The sequence below is a fragment of the Podarcis raffonei genome, chromosome 13 (genome assembly GCF_027172205.1).
Source record: "Podarcis raffonei isolate rPodRaf1 chromosome 13, rPodRaf1.pri, whole genome shotgun sequence".
Classification (NCBI taxonomy): Eukaryota; Metazoa; Chordata; class Lepidosauria; order Squamata; family Lacertidae; genus Podarcis; species Podarcis raffonei.
The window spans coordinates 9516062-9532381 of record NC_070614.1 but is presented as its reverse complement, the minus strand read 5'-3'; the positions used below and the strand labels follow the sequence as shown (position 1 = coordinate 9532381).

Genomic DNA, 16320 nt, shown 5'->3' with positions numbered 1-16320 from the left:
TTACAAAGTATAATGCAATTTACCGTATTTTTTGCTCTATAAGACTCACTTATTCCCTCCTAAAAAGTAAGGGGAAATGTGTGCGCGTCTTATGGAGTGAATGCAGGCTGCGCAGCTATCCCAGAAGCCAGAACAACAAGAGGGATTGCTGCTTTCACTGTGCAGTGATTCCTCTTGCTGTTCTGGCTTCTGAGATTCAGAATATTTTTTTTCTTGTTTTCCTCCTCCAAAAACTAGGTGTGTCTTGTGGTCTGGTGCGTCTTATAGAGCAAAAAATACGGTATATAGTCTCTGCTGAACACCAACATGCCTACTAAGACCAGGGGGTTGACCAGAAAGGTCTTGATTCTCAAAGTTTACTGCAGTTGTCCCTTCAGAGGTTTAAGAAGGACACTAGCGAGGAACAAAAACAGACAAAAGGAATATCAACCCTACCTAGCCATTGATTCAAGCGGTGATTTAAGCTGGAGACAGCATCGAAAATAGCGGTGGAGAAACTGAGCCAAAGGGAATAACAGTAGTGGCAAAGGCTGTTGCAGACAACCTTTCAGAATGGCTGTGTTTTATAGAAAGCTAAAACCCAGGTCTGTAGCTTAATGGATCTAACTGGTACTCTGCTACATTTGGCACTGAAAGGGCTTGAATCCAGCCCTGGCTAGAATAATCAATGGCTTCTTTTGTTTGCATATTCTAGCTATTTCCCCCTGTAGCTATTCACCTGCTGGAGAAGAAAAAACTTCACCATGCTTATGTTTTGCAATACAAATTCAGCCCAAAATCCATTTCATATCTAGGGTTCCCATACTGGGTGGTGAAGGATTCCAGTGACTCTCCTACTGCCCACATGTGTGAAGACTTATTCAGAGTTGCAGAACATAGATCTTCTTTCCCCTTGCGCTCTGGGGTCTTGAGCTGTCTTTGTGAACGTCACTATCGAAACGATATCCTCGCCCATGACCACTTGAGACCCGCGCCTGCAGGTCAGCAGTTTCTTCAGAGCTCGCTGAAAGTCCCAGTTGAGGAAAGCATAGAGCATTGGGTTGATTGTGGAATTGCAATAGCCCAGCCAGGTGATGATCTTGAAAGTGCCAACAAGAACTTTGCTGGTGGAATTGGCCCCTTTGGTGGCCAACCATACGTTGAAGACAAAATATGGCAGCCAACACAGTATAAAGACTGAGATGAGGATGCTGATGGTGCGAGTGGCCTTGTTTTCCAGCTGCAGGCTGTTCTGGCGTTTACTCTGTGGGTGGTAGTGAAGGTCGAGGGTCTGAGAGACGATGCGGGAGGCCTTGAGTCTGGATGCGCGGTAGATGAAGAAGTACATACTGCACATGATGGCGAAGGGGATGAAGAAGGCCAGAGCTGAAGCTACAATGGCGAAAACCCAGTTGGTGACAAAGACGCACTCTTTGGTAGCGTCAAAATCCACGCCGGGTATCTCATTCCAGCCTTTCATGACGGGCAAAAAGGAAATCAGGGAAGAATAGATCCAGACAGCGCAGGTCATTATGACGCACCTGTGAATGAAAAGAAAAGAATTATTGGGATACCTGCTTCTGCATCCCACTTGCTGTAACTGGTGCACAGGTGCTGAAGATGAGCCAAAGCTTTTGGCCACATTGCGGATGGAAAATGAGGAAAGATCAGGATTTTCGATGCATGCTTCTGCTCCAGGGTTGCCAAAAGGAAAACATTGCTTTATTGTCAATAGAATATTTGTCATGTACAGACTGATTTAGAATGTTCAAGGATGTTCACATGATCTTAGTACAGTTGTCACTCTCTTTGCTTATCCTGTACAGTCATACCTCAGGATGAATACGCTTCAGCTTAAATATTTTTGGGTTGCGCTCCGCAGTGACCCGGAAGTAACGGAGCACTTCAGGTAAAGGGACCCCTGACCATTAGTCCAGTCGTGACCGACTCTGGGGTTGCGGCACTCATCTCGCTTTACTGGCCAAGGGAGCCTGCGTACAGCTTCCGGGTCATGTGGCCAGCATGACTAAGCCGCTTCTGGTGAACCAGAGCAGCACATGGAAACGCCGTTTACCTTCCCGCCGGAATGGTACCTATCTATCTATTTGCACTTTGACGTGCTTTCGAACTGCTAGGTTGGCAGGAGCTGGGACTGAGCAACGGGAGCTCACCCCGTCACAGGGATTTGAACTGCCAACCTTCTGATCAGCAAGTCCTAGGCTCTGTGGTTTAATCCACAGCGCCACCTGCGTCCCTCCATAAAACAGTTACATATATGTATATTTGATGACAGCTTATATTTTGAGGCTGAAAGGTATTAATAAAATGGCTCCTATGTTTTCATTTCCTCCTGAGTTGCAAGAGCAACAATGGCATTTTCATTTCTCAATCCTTCAAACCTGCAAATCAGGTTTTGCAACAGAAGCTTTGTCCGTGTTCCAAAGAGGCTTCGGCACCTCTGCTCCAACAAGGGGGACCAAACATACTTGCCTTTGCCGCGACATCCTCTTTGAATAACGATAGGGTGTTACGACAGAACAGTATCTGTCCAGGCTGATGAAACACAATGTGACTATGGAAGCCGTGCAGAACATGACGTCGAATGAGATCCAGACTTTGCAGAACTCTCTCCCAAACATCCACATGCCAGTCACTTCATAAACGATGCTGAAAGGAGAGACCAAGAGATGAAGCTTAAGTTGATGGCTGGGGCCACTTCGCTGTTTTCCTCCCAGCCTTCACATCACAACTATGCGGGGAGAATACCGAACATAGGTCTAATAAGAATAATTAATAATAACTTATTATTTATACTCCGCCCATCTGGTTGGGTTTCCTCAGCCACTCAGGGCGGCTCCCAACAGAATATTAAAAACACGATAAAGCCAAGTTACAGGGAACCAGGCAGAGGGCCTTCTCTGTAGTGGCGCCCGCCCTGTGGAACGCTCTCCCACCAGATGTCAAAGAGAACAACAACTACCAAACTTTTAGAAGACATCTGAAGGCAGCCCTGTTTAGGGAAGCTTTTAATGTTTAATAGGTTATTGTATTATAGTGTTTTGTTGGAAGCCGCCCAGAGTGGCTGGGGAAACCCAGCCAGATGGGTGGGGTATAAATAATAAACTATTATTATTGTTATTATTATTATTAATCAAACATTAAAAACTTCCCTAAACAGGGCTGCCTTCAGATGTCTTATAAAAATCTGATAGTTTTTTACAGTTGTACAGTGGTGCCCCGCAAGACAAATGCCTCGCAAGACGAAAAACTCGCTAGACGAAAGGGTTTTCCGTTTTTTTAGTCGTTCCGCAAGACGAATTTCCCTATGGGCTTGCTTCGCAAGACGAAACGTCTTGCGAGTTCTTGCGAGTTTGTTTCCTTTTTCTTTAAGCCGCTAAGCCGTTAATAGCCGTGCTTCGCAAGACGAAAAAACCGCAAGACGAAGAGACTCGCGGAACGGATTAATTTTGTCTTGCGAGGCACCACTGTACCTTGGACCTCGAATGCCTTAGCTCCCAAACAATCAAAACCCAGAAGTGAGTGTTCTGGTTTCCGAATGATTTTTGGAAGCTGAACATCCAACGGGGCTTCCGTGGCTTCCGATTGGCTGCAGAAACTTCCTACAGCCAATCAGAAGCCACGCTTTGGTTTCTCAACGTTTTGAAAGTCGAATGGACTTCCGGAACAGATTCCTTTAGACTTCCAAGGTACGACTGTATTTCCTTGACATCTGGTGGGAGGGTGTTCCACAGGGCAGGGCGGCCACCACTACCGAGAAGGCCCTCTGCCTGGTTCCCTGTAACTTCACTTCTCACAGTGAGGGAACCGCCAGAAGGCCCTCAGAGCTGGATCTCAGTGTCCAGGCTGAACGATGGGGGTGGAGACGCTCCTTCAGTTATACTAGCATCAGGGCTTTCTAATGGCATTCCTTTTGAGCCAGTTCACTCAGCACGCTCTACAATCACTTAAATATTGAGTTGGGTTTTTTCCAAGACTGATTTTCAAGCTTTGCATCTCGAGGGAAAACATGCCACCTTTGTTTGTCTGCATAGAAATGGCTTGCATGCCAGCTGTGGATTCTGGAACATGGTCAATGGCACACAGGGACGTGGCCAGATTTATTGTTGACCTTGTGTGAACTGAAGGCATTCTAGAAGATGCCCAGCTCTTTCCTGACACTGTGTGTTGGTAAAATATTTCCAGCTTATTTCTAACCATCTATTCTATGCTTTCAGCATCAATGGCACAGGGAATAGCAACGAGCAGCTAGATTAAACCCCAATCTACTATGATAATACCTAACAACCTCCCCCCCCCCGAAGAACCATTTACATTATTTACAGCAAGTGAGATGGGAAAATATAAACTGTGTGGAAATAATAATAGTAAGGTAAAGGGACCCCTGACCATTAGGTCCAGTCGTGACCGACTCTGGGCTTGCGGCGCTCATCTCGCTTTATTGGCCGAGGGAGCTGGCATACAGCTTCCGGGTCATGTGGCCAGCATGACTAAGCCGCTTCTGGCGAACCAGAGCAGCGCACGGAAACGCCGTTTACCTTCCCGCCGGAGTGGTACCTATTTATCTACTTGCACTTTGACGTGCTTTTGAAGTGCTAGGTTGGCAGGAGCAGGGACCGAGTAGCGGGAACTCACCCCATCGCGGGGATTCGAACTGCTGACCTGCTGATCGGCAAGTCCTAGGCTCTGTGATTTAACCCACAGCACCACCCCGCGTCCCTGGAAATAATAATACTATATAACTAAAGCTTTTGTTTTTTGAAATGTTTGGAAGAAGATAAAAGACTCTCCAAATATTGATATTAGAAAGAAGCAGGCTCCCGTTAGCCGCTGGGGAGACACCAAAAAACTTTGGACGGATTCTGAGAAGGGTGATGTGATGCGTTCTTTAATTGGGATCCGCCATTATGGGGAAGAACAAGTTGCAGAGATAAATAGTCTTGGGGGAGGTGAGCTCTTAATTTGTTATTATATCTGTACTTCAAGTCCAATTTGGTAAATCTCCCCTAGAAGAAGAAGAAGAAGAAGAGTTTGGATTTGATATCCCGCCTTTCACTCCCCTTCAGGAGTCTCAAAGCGGCTAACATTCTCCTTTCCCTTCCTCCCCCACAACAAACACTCTGTGAGGTGAGTGGGGCTGAGAGACTTCAAAGAAGTGTGACTGACCCAAGGTCACCCAGCAGCTGCATGTGGAGGAGCAGAGACGCGAACCCGGTTTCCCAGATTACGTGACTACCGCTCTTAACCACTACACCACACTGAAAGACTAATGTTTGATGCAACCTGTCTGAGAAAATTGATGAGCAAACGCCCAGATTTTATTTCATCGGAACTGAGTGAAGATGGCGTCTGCCACCAGAGAAGGACTTTTGGATTGATTCGGCATAAACACCAGCATGTGAGGACATTCTGCAAACAACAAACATACCAGCTGCAAAAAAAAAAAAAAGGAGAGTCATACAAATTTCACACAGAAGCACATTATTGTTTACTTCAACTCACCTGTGAAACAACTCAGAGGCTACGAAAGAAGGAAGGATAACAACAGAAAGATTTAAAGAAGGAACTATTGGAAACTCAAGGCAGTAGAAACATAAGATGATTAGAACCCCACTGAACCTGAAGCATGGGAAACCCCAACAAAAATTTATAATTTGGCAGAATATTTGGACTATATGATATGTATTCGTATAATTTGGAATACTTAATGTGGTTGGATTGGATTGTTAAAATGGAAAATTTAATGAACATTATTTTTTTTTTAATAAAATAGATTAAACCCCAAACCCCAGGAAGCAGCTTACCTTTGTCAGATTTCTTACCTAAATGGCATCACCAGGCAAGCCACAAGAAAATCTGCCATTGCTAAGGACATGATAAACATATAGGTAACTGTCCGGAGCCTCTTCTCCATCAAGGGACAGATAAACACCACTGTGTTTCCCAAAAGAGTCGCCAAATCTATAAAAGCGAGTATCAGTCCGATTGCCACCTGCTGGAATCCAATGCCTGCTTCTGTCTGATTGGCACCTGCTTTCACCAAGGACAAGGTGGCTGAACAGATATTGGATAGTAAAGAGATATTTATATCCATCTCTTCTAGTTGGGCTTAAAGCCGAAGAAACCAAGGGCATCGAAGCCAAGTCTGTGAAAAGAGAGGGAAGGGGACTGTTTTATTCACTAACAGAGGTGATTCAATATACAGTGGTACCGCGGGAGGTAGTGGAAGATAGGAGTGCCTGGCGTGCTCTGGTCCATGGGGTCACGAAGAGTCGGACACGACTAAACGAATAAACAACAACAACCTCTGGTTATGTACTTAATTCGTTCCGGAGGTCCGTTCTTAACCTGAAACTGTTCTTAACCTGAAGCACCACTTTAGCTAATGGGGCCTCCCGCTGCTGCCATGCCGCCGGGTAATTTCTGTTCCCATCCTGAAGCAAAGTTTTTAACCTGAGGTAATATTTCTGGGTTAGCGGAGTCTGTAACCTGAAGCGTATGTAACCCGAGGTACCACTGTATTGAGCAACTTGTCATTATCTATTCATAGAAAGGGGACACGGGTGGCACTGTGGTCTAAACCACTGAGCCTCTTGGGCTTGCCGATCAGAAGGCTGGCGGTTCAAATCCCCACGACGAGGTGAGCTCCCGTTGCTCGGTCCCTGCTCCTGCCAACCTAGCACTTCAAAGTGGAAGTAGTTTAATAGGTACTGCTCCGGCAGGAAGGTAAACGGCGTTTCTGTGTGCTGCTCTGGTTTCGCCAGAAGCAGCTCAGTCATGCTGGCCACATGACCTGGGAAAACTGCAGACAAACGCTGGCTCCCTGGGCCTGTAAAGCGAGATGAGCACCACAACCCCAGAGCCGTCTGTGACTGGATTTAACTGTCAGAGATCTTTTACCTTTACAGTGGTACCTCGGGTTACATATGCTTCAGGTTACAGATGCTTCAGGTTACAGACTCCGCTAACCCAGAAATAGTACCTCGGGTTAAGAACTTTGCTTCAGGATGAGAACAGAAATCATGCGGCGGCGCAACAGCAGGAGGCCCCATTAGCTACAGTGGCACTTCAGGTTAAGAACAGTTTCAGGTTAAGAACAGACCTCCAGAATGAATTAAGTTCTTAACCCGAGGTGCCACTGTACCTTTTTATTCATAGAAATCTATTCATTTGACCAAACTGCGGGAGGCAGTGGAAGACAGGAGTGCCTGGAGTGCTCTGGTCCATGGGGTCACGAAGAGTCGGACACGACTAAACAACTAAACAACAACAACATTCATAGTATGCACAGGATAACGGATGAAAGACTTTTGTGGTGAATGAGCCACTTCATCCATTAGTTAAAGGTGCAAGCTAGCAGTGTCGGCAAGGAAGGCCAAATAAAAGAAGCTTCAAATTACAGCAATCAGTCAACTGTATGTGGCACACCTCCTCAGCAGGAACCGGCCACAATGAGCCAGGAAACCCCTGTTTTCCCAATTTGTTGATATTGTAGTGGGTATGGAGATGGTGCTTTAATACCGTCGTCTCTGATTCCTACGGCACCATGAATGTCCTCTTTGAGGACAGCATCTTCAGAGTAGGGAGAGCAGGCACAACACTGAATAATACTTGAAAATAATAACAGGACCAAATCCCCCCCCCCCAAATCAAAATTTGGCTATCAAAATGGGTGTTTCTAGGCTGTAGATGGTTGATTATCCTCCAGATCAGGAGAGCGTGGAGGACTGGCTCCAAGATTTGGATGGAAAAGAAAGACACGATTCTGTCCTTCGAATGAAATACTGCTGGATACATTAGTGACTGAGAGCAATGCAAACCCCCCCCCCCCCAAAATAACCAATCACCAAACCTGCTGGACTTTTGAGAGTGTGTATGCTTCTAAGCTTTGCTCTTTTTTGTTCTTCTTTTCTGACTCATACGACAGCCTTTGAAGTTGCATGTTTGCAAAACTTCCATATACTTTAGAAGCGGTCAAAATGCCCAATATTTTTGGATATTTGATTAAAAAATGCACAGCTCTGCTCACCTTCTGTTTTTCAGTACATACATCGAAACAACATATACACGAATTTCTGCGATGTACAACGTTCCTGTTACAAACTGGCTTCCTCCTTTGCCATTAAAGCTGTATGGTAAAAATCAGATGGAATTTGAAAGAAGGAAAACACACATCCACAATACACTCCCAGATAAAATCAGCACTGGATAGGAAACTAAATGCAGAAATGCAATGACAATGAAGGAAGTCTGATGCTAAAGGGACTCACCTTTCTCTCGTCTCTCTTTGGTAATGATGGTATTACATTTTTTAAAATCTGATTTCAGCACTAGGCTGTTCTCTGGCTTGCCGGAAAAAGCAGAGTCTCTTTCAGCGAGTGTGCATGATTAATCCACCTCCTCTGCAACAGAGTTGGTTGTAATCTGATATTTCTCCCAACGCTCATTTGAAAAAAGGATGGGGGGAAAACTTCCACTTCTATGCCGGCAGCTGAATCGAAGAGATGAAGAGTCGGGCGGTTGGGAGGTATAAATACAAGCATCTTTTTCAAGTGACTCACACCAGATCATCACAAGAGGGCCTGTTACCCTCAAAGGTACAACCTCTTGCCACAAAAGGTTTCCCTGAATTCACACGCACAAACACTGTCTTTCTGTCAACATCTGAAGTTTTGTTGTTGTTTAGTGGTTTAGTCGTTTCCAACTCTTCGTGACCCCATGGACCAGAGCACGCCAGGCACTCCTGTCTTCCACTGCCTCCCGCAGTTTGGTCAAACTCATGTTTGTAGCTTCGAGAACACTGTCCAACCATCTCGTCCTCTGTCGTCCCCTTCTCCTTGTGCCCTCCATCTTTCCCAACATCAGGGTCTTTTCCAGGGAGTCTTCTCTTCTCATGAGGTGGCCAAAGCATTGGAGCCTCAGCTTCAGGATCTGTCCTTCCAGTGAGCACTCAGGGCTGATTTCCTTCAGAATGGATAGGTTTGATCTTCTTGCAGTCCATGGGACTCTCAAGAGTCTCCTCCAGCACCATAATTCAAAAGCATCAATTTTTCGGCAATCAGCCTACTTGATGGTCCAGCTTTCACTTCCATACATCGGAAGTTTAGTTTAAAACAATGGCTCATACTTTTAACAGTAAAAGGTAAAGGGACCCCAGACCATTAGGTCCAGTCGTGACTGACTTTGGGGTTGCGGCGCTCATCTTGCTTTATTGGCTGAGGGAGCCGGCGTACAGTTTCCGGGTCATGTGGCCAGCATGACTAAGCCGCTTCTGGCAAACCAGAGTAGCGCACGGAAACGCCGTTTACCTTCCCGCCGGAGCGGTACCTATTTATCTACTTGCATTTTGACATGCTTTCGAACTGCTAGGTTGGCAGGAGCAGGGACCGAGCAACAGGAGCTCACCCCATTGCAGGGATTCGAACCACTGACCTTCTGATCGGCAAGTCCTAGGCTCTGTGGTTTAACCCACAGCACCACCCGCATCCCACTTTTAACAGACTATATATCTAAAAAGAATGGGGGGAGAAGGAAATTATGAAATTTGTGTGCTGACTTTCTGTTACTGAGTCTGGAGATCTCTCCTGAAGGCCGTATCCTGTCCACTCCAATAGATACTGGAGTCAGACCTGGAGCAAGCAAGAACAGGGCCTCCTCCCCATCACTTGTAGCCTGGGGTGCCTGGACATTTCGGAGAGGAGCTGTTGATGGGAAGGAATAAATCCCATTTCTCTGTTGCACCTTCCCAAATGCCCCTGTTCCTCTAGAAATTCAAGGAAACTGGGAGGCAAAGCTGCACACAGCACTGTTAGTATATAGCATGTAGTTTGGCCCTTGAATATAGACCACTTCCATAAGGGGGACGCAGGTGGCGCTGTGGGTTAAACCACAGAGCCTAGGGCTTGCCGATCAGAAGGTCGGCGGTTTGAATCCCCGCGACGGGGTGAGCTCCCATTGCCCGGTCCCTGCTCCTGCCAACCTAGCAGTTCGAAAGTGCCTCAAAAGTGCAAGTAGATAAATAGGTTCCTCTCCGGCGGGAAGGTAAACGGCGTTTCTGTGTGCTGCTCTGGTTCGCCAGAAGCGGTTTAGTCCTGCTGGCCACATGACCCGGAAGCTGTACGCCGGCTACCTCAGCCAATAAAGCGAGATGAGCGCTGCAACCCCAGAGTTGGCCACGACTGGACCTAATGGTCCCTTTACCTTTACCTTTACTTCCATAAGGAGGGGGCATGATTCTGGGGTTTTTTTGGGTGTGTGTGTGAAAAATATAATGGAAAAATGTGCCCACTTACTGAGACACTCCTTGCAAATTGGGAAAATATGAGAAGAATGCCATCTTCATATTTGCTGCCTTTAATGTCTGTTTCTTATAACAAATTTAAACTAAACCCACTACTAGGAAATAAGCTGGTGATGCTCCAGTCCTTTGCAGTTATCTGGAAGAAAGACCCACTGAACACAATCGATAATTTAGAATCCTAAAACTACCTACTTTCATCCTGTTACTGGAAACCCAACTAGTATAAAATCAAGCAAACCATTTCTTTTTATAATTTACATAACTGTTCTCTTCCCTATTTAACAGACTGTTCTCCATCTGGCTTCTCCTCACACTCATTTGTTCTGGCAATGGGTTTGCTGTCCTCTTCAAAAAAATTTGGAAAAAAGACCCAGTTTGTGGCCATTTCCCAACTGAATTGCAATGCCATCCTTTGTTGTGGCACCTGGCCAATTGCTATTGATGCACCAGGGCAGCTGAATGGTCCGTGAGACGGTTTGTAAACTGAGTGCACAGGGATCTTTTACTTTAAAATATGGTCATCATGGTTCATTCAGGGATAGACTGCAACTGCATATGTAAAGATCATCACAGAGAAAGAAATCAAGGTCTGCAAAGCTGTCAGAAATGATAGAATGCAGAAATTTTCATTGGGAACTTCAAACAGAATGCTTTTAGCTGCACTTGTATGGCTCCCTGGGATCAGGTCCCATGGATCAGAGGATCTATCAGATCACACCTCATAGAAACACCTGATGCTGAGGAGTTGAAAAAAATGCTTAAAATCTCAGAGGCTTACCTACTGGGCCTTTTAGGAAAAGAAATACCGAAATCGAAAAAAGAATTTTCTGAAATGAGGTCACCGCAGCTAGGATAGTAATAGCATCTTGCAGTCCATGGGACTCTCAAGAGTCTCTTCCAGCACCATAATTGAAACGCTTCAATTCTTTGGCAATCAACCTTCTTAATATAGCCAATAAAATACATTTTTAAAAAAGAAATTGAATTAGCTGTTTTGGCAATGGGTGAATGGAGCAGGGGAAGCCAGCATGATATACTCCAGATATTGCAGACTTCAGCTCCCATCAGTCCTAACCAAGGATGATGGGAATTGTAGTCCAACAAAGCTTGGAAGATGACATGTCGTCGACCTTTGCATTAAAGGAAAGCAGGGCTTATAAACGAGCATGACAGAAATAAATCCCACATAAATCTCCATGGAGATAATATTGGAGACTTGGGTTTGTTTGTTGAACTGCATGAACTCTATGTAGAACAGGGGTATTGTTGGACTACAACTCCCATCATAGCTGGCCACGCTCCGGGAATGATGGGAAATGGGGAGCCAACATTACTTGGAAATTTGCAAGTTAGCTACCCCTGGTGTGGAAGGAAGAACTAAAGGAAGAAAGCTGTTAGCTTGGCACAGAGCTTTCGTAAACTGTAGCACAATAATTTAAAGGCCACTTTGAAGCGGCAGGAACAGAAATAGGGGCATCGTGGAGGAGAAAAACCTTCACAGAACCAAGAATAGCACAAATGCCAGCATGTCTGAGGAATAATAGCATGAACTCGAAAGCGATGCAACAGGAAATTGAAATAAAGCAGGCAAGACAGGATGTTTGGAGCAGAAGAAATCTAATAGAACGGCTTCCAAACCTGATTTCTCTCAAGGTTCATAATTTTCAAAGATGAAAGCTGAGCGCATCTGGCAGTGCAGAATGAACCAGAAACCATGATGGGGTTTTAAAAGGCAAAATATTTTTCCCCTCTTTGATTGCTGCATTGCAAGGAGTTGGACTAGATGATTCTTGGGATCCTGAAATATACTCGGAGTCTTGTAGTGATTTCATACTCTTTATTGCAGCTTGTAAAATGGTGATTGAATTGCCCCCCAAACTTTTATATACATTATTTACACAATGAGTCCCATCTGATTGGCTGATTCCCTCCTGGAGCCTGATTGGTCTTTTCCTGCAGGCCAATCAGTTGTTGCATTCTAGGATCCTACTTGCCTATTGTTCTGGGATCCAGGCTTAGTACATAACAGATCCCTTTCAACTCTGCAATTCTATGATTTCTGAAGGGTGGTCTCTTCCTAAACACACTTGGCATAGGTCCATCCTAAGCACATTTCTGCCAGAAGTAGCATTAAAAAACCATAGTGGGACTTCCGTCCTGGTAAACATGGCAAGATGGGGGCTATCGTGTTGCTGCAGCTTAGTTGTCGGCAAAATTAAATCACGATGTTCTTTTGTGATGTCGGAGCTGATTACAGGTGAAACTCGGAAAATTAGAATATCGTGGAAAACTTCATTTATTTCAGTAATTCAACTTACAAGGTGACACTAATATATGAGATAGACTCATGACATGCAAAGCGAAATATGTCAAGCCTTTATTTGTAATAATTGTGATGGTCATGGTGTACAGCTGATGAAAACCCCAAATTAACAATCTCAGAAAATTAGAATATTAAATGAAATCAGCAAAACAAGGACTGCAAATAGAGCAATATTGGACCTCTGAGAAGTAGAAGCATGCATATGTACTCAGTACTTGGTTTGGGCCCCTTTTGCATCAATTACTGCCTCAATGCGGCGTGGCATGGATGCGATCAGCCTGTGGCACTGCTGAGGTGTTATGGAAGACCAGGAAGCTTCAATAGCAGCCTTCAGCTCTTCTGCGCTGCTCGGTCTCATGTCTCACATCTTTCTCTTGGCAAGGTCAGGTGAATTTGCTGGCCAATCAAGCACAGTAATCCCATGGACATTGAACCAGGTTTTGGTACTTTGGGCAGTGTGGGCAGGTGCCAAAGTCCTGCTGGAAAATGAAGTCAGCATCCCCATAAAGCTCGTCTGCGGAAGGAAGCATGAAGTGCTCCAAAATCTCCTGGTAGACGGCTGCGTTGACCCTGGACTCAATGAAGCACAGTGGACCAACACCAGCTGATGACATGGCTCCCCAAATCAACCCAGACTGTGGAAACTTCACACTGGACTTCAAGCATCTGGCATTGTGTTGCCTCCCCATTCTTCCTCCAGACTCTGGGTCCTTGGTTTCCAAATGAGATGCAAAAGCTGCTCTCATCAGAAAAGAGATTTGCCAAGAGACAGATGAGAGACATGAGACCGAGCAATGCAGAAGAGCTTTTCCACGATATTCTAATTTTCCGAGTTTCACCTGTATGGCCGAATGCTGACATCTGAAAATAGTCCCGTGTTTAAAAGGTGATGGCCTGAATGTTCTCCCCTGCTGAGATAGTAGTAATACTGAAAACAGACCTGGCCTTCCTAGTGTAATTGTGGCTTCTGTTGTTGTTTAGCTTAGTCCTTCCCTTTCCTTCTCAAACGAAATGATTTCTCCCTCTCCCCCTGCATGAGAGCTTTGAACCTTTGCCACACCACAGAGCTCCCTTCACAAATTTGAGACGGAGCGATGGTTGGCCATAGTGGCCAGGTCCAAAGATGTTTTTTTAAGATGCGGTTGGATAAAGACTCTCCTCCCTCCAAGAGAGGGGAGTGGTTGTGTGTAACCTGAAGCTTATGTAACCCGAGGTACCACTGTATTTGTCTTTCTCCTCTCATGTAAGTCCACTGAGGAGGCAGATTGGTGTATGGGATGCAGCCAAGGCTTATGCAATATCGGTTATTTATACAGTGGTACCTCTGGTTACCTCTGGTTATGGTACTGGAGGAGACTCTTGAGAGTCCCATGGACTGCAAGAAGATCAGACTTATCGATTCTTAAGGAAATCAGCCCGGAGTGCTCACTGGAAGGACAGATCCTGAAGCTGAGGCTCCAATACTTTGGCCACCTCATGAGAAGAGAATACTCCCTGGAAAAGACCCTGATGTTGGGAAAGATGGAGGGCACAAAGAGAAGGGGACGACAGAGGACAAGATGGTTGGACAGTGTTCTCAAAGCTACCAGCATGAGTTTGACCAAACTGCGAGAGGCAGTGGAAGACAGAAGTACCTGGCGTGTTCTGGTCCATGGGGTCACGAAGAGTCGGACACGACTAAATGACTAAACAATAGCAACAACAACCTCTGGTTATGAACTTAATTCGTTCTGGAGGTTCGTTCTTAAGCTGAAACCATTCTTATCCTGAGGCGCGCTTTCACTAATGGGGCCTCTGGTGCGCGATTTCTGTTCGCAACCTGGGGCAAAGTTTGCAACCAGGAGCAGCTACTTCCGGGTTAGCAGAGCTCATAACCTGAAGCATTTGTAACCAGAGCGTTCATAACCAGAGGTACCACTGTATTGAAATTATCCTCTCTGAACACTTTTAGTATTGGTTATATAAAGATCAGCATGGAAACAGCACCACCTGCAGGAAGGAAGGCAGCATATACAATTCTAGAAATTGTACACCTGGTTTGGCTCCTCTGTGACTCTGTTGCTAGACAAGGGCAGCAGTTAAAGCTGGGATTTTGGAAGGCTGAGACGGAGCATTTGGAACAGCGCCAGGTCTTTCTGTTTGAAATCTAAGATGAATGTAAAGGCCTGATCCCTCCACCCCACCCTAGCTAAGAATTCTCAAAGCTTATAAAAAAATTGTCCAGTAGCACCTTAGAGAGGAGGGACATGGGTGGCGCTGTGGGTTAAACCACAGAGCCTAGGGCTTGCTGATCAGAAGGTCGGCGGTTCGAATCCCCGCAACGGGGTGAGCGCCCGTTGCTCGGTCCCTGCTCCTGCCAACCTAGCAGTTCGAAAGCACGTCAAAGTGCAAGTAGATAAATAGGTACCACTCCGGTGGGAAGGTAAATGGCATTTCTGTGCGCTGCTCTGGTTCGCCAGAAGCGGCTTAGTCATGCTGGCCACATGACCCAGAAGCTGTACGCCAGCTCCCTCGGCCAATAAAGCGAGATGAGCGCCGCAACCCCAGAGTCATCCACGACTGGATCTAATGGTCAGGGGTCACTTTACCTTTACCTTTAGCACCTTAGAGACCAACTAAGTTTGTTCTTGGTATAAGCTTTCATGTGCATGCATTTATACCAAGAACAAACTTAGTTGGTCTCTAAGGTGCTACTGGACAATTTTCTTATATATTTCAACTGCGTCAGACCAACACGGCTACCTACCTGAATCTAATTCTCAAAACTGCTCAGGATGTTTATTCCAAATGAATTTTGAGAGTCCAACATGCAAGGTTCAGAGAACTCCTAGAAGCATGCTGAATGGGGAGGGGGAACTATTATTATTATTAGTAGTAGTATTAATATTAGTATTAGTATTACCCCACCTTTTCCCCTGACCAGGACTCAAGGTGACTTACAGCTAAAAATAAGAACGGAACAGTATGCTACAACAGCAGCAAAAATACTTATCGCAAAGTGTTGGAAGACACAAGATTTACCCACCCAGGAAGAATGGCAGATGAAGTTGATGGACTGCATGGAACTGGCGGAAATGACTGGCAGAATCCAAGACCAGGGAGAAGAGTCGGTGGAAGAAGATTGGAAAAAATTTAAAGACTATTTGCAGAAACACTGTAAAATTAATGAATGTTAGAAGGATGCTGGAATGAAGTTATATGGCTTTAGCAGAAATGTTATAAAGAATTAAGTAAAAATAGACTGTTAATGGGTCAAAGGGGAAAAAAATAAGGTTAGATTGTGTTAAGATAAACTATAGGACAAAAACTGGGAAAGATGGAAAGTATTTGCTGAAATAGCTAATTGAACTAGAATACAAAAAAGGGAGGTGTGAGGAGGTCGTCGAAACAAGTAAATGAAAGATAAGATATGAAAATATTGGATGTGTTTTTAATTGTTTCTGTCTTTGTATTTGTTTTTGTTTTGTTAAGATAAGCAGTGTTTTTCTTTTTTTGCTTTTTATGTATTGTATTGTATTGTTTTGCTTTGTTTAACTCTTTTTCTTCTTTTTGTAATTATTAAATTTTTAATAAATATTATTTTTTTAAAAAAAATAAGAACAGAACAATTTTATTTTAAAAAACCCCAAGCCAGCCACGAAGAACCATTCAGGTGGCCAAACACAGTCTTATGCAAAATGAGTGCAGCAAGCCATCCCAG

General features: G+C 45.0%; 1 protein-coding gene across 2 annotated transcripts; it reads right to left on the bottom strand.

Annotated features, from left to right (window-relative positions):
• Positions 1-350: 350 nt before the first annotated feature.
• On the bottom strand, positions 351-8469 carry LOC128400668 (octopamine receptor-like). 2 transcript variants are annotated; one of them, XM_053363071.1, is made up of 4 exons: positions 8268-8469; positions 5802-6142; positions 2470-2646; positions 351-1520 (listed from the first exon to the last, which is right to left on the bottom strand). In XM_053363071.1, exons 3-4 carry the CDS (start codon positions 2622-2624, stop codon positions 857-859), a joined length of 819 nt encoding a protein of 272 aa, XP_053219046.1. In that variant the 5' UTR covers positions 2625-2646; positions 5802-6142; positions 8268-8469; the 3' UTR covers positions 351-856. The 2 variants fall into 2 exon arrangements, with proteins under 2 accessions (XP_053219046.1, XP_053219045.1); XM_053363070.1 differs by having other exon boundaries at positions 5820-6142.
• Between the last annotated feature and the right edge of the window lie 7851 nt (positions 8470-16320).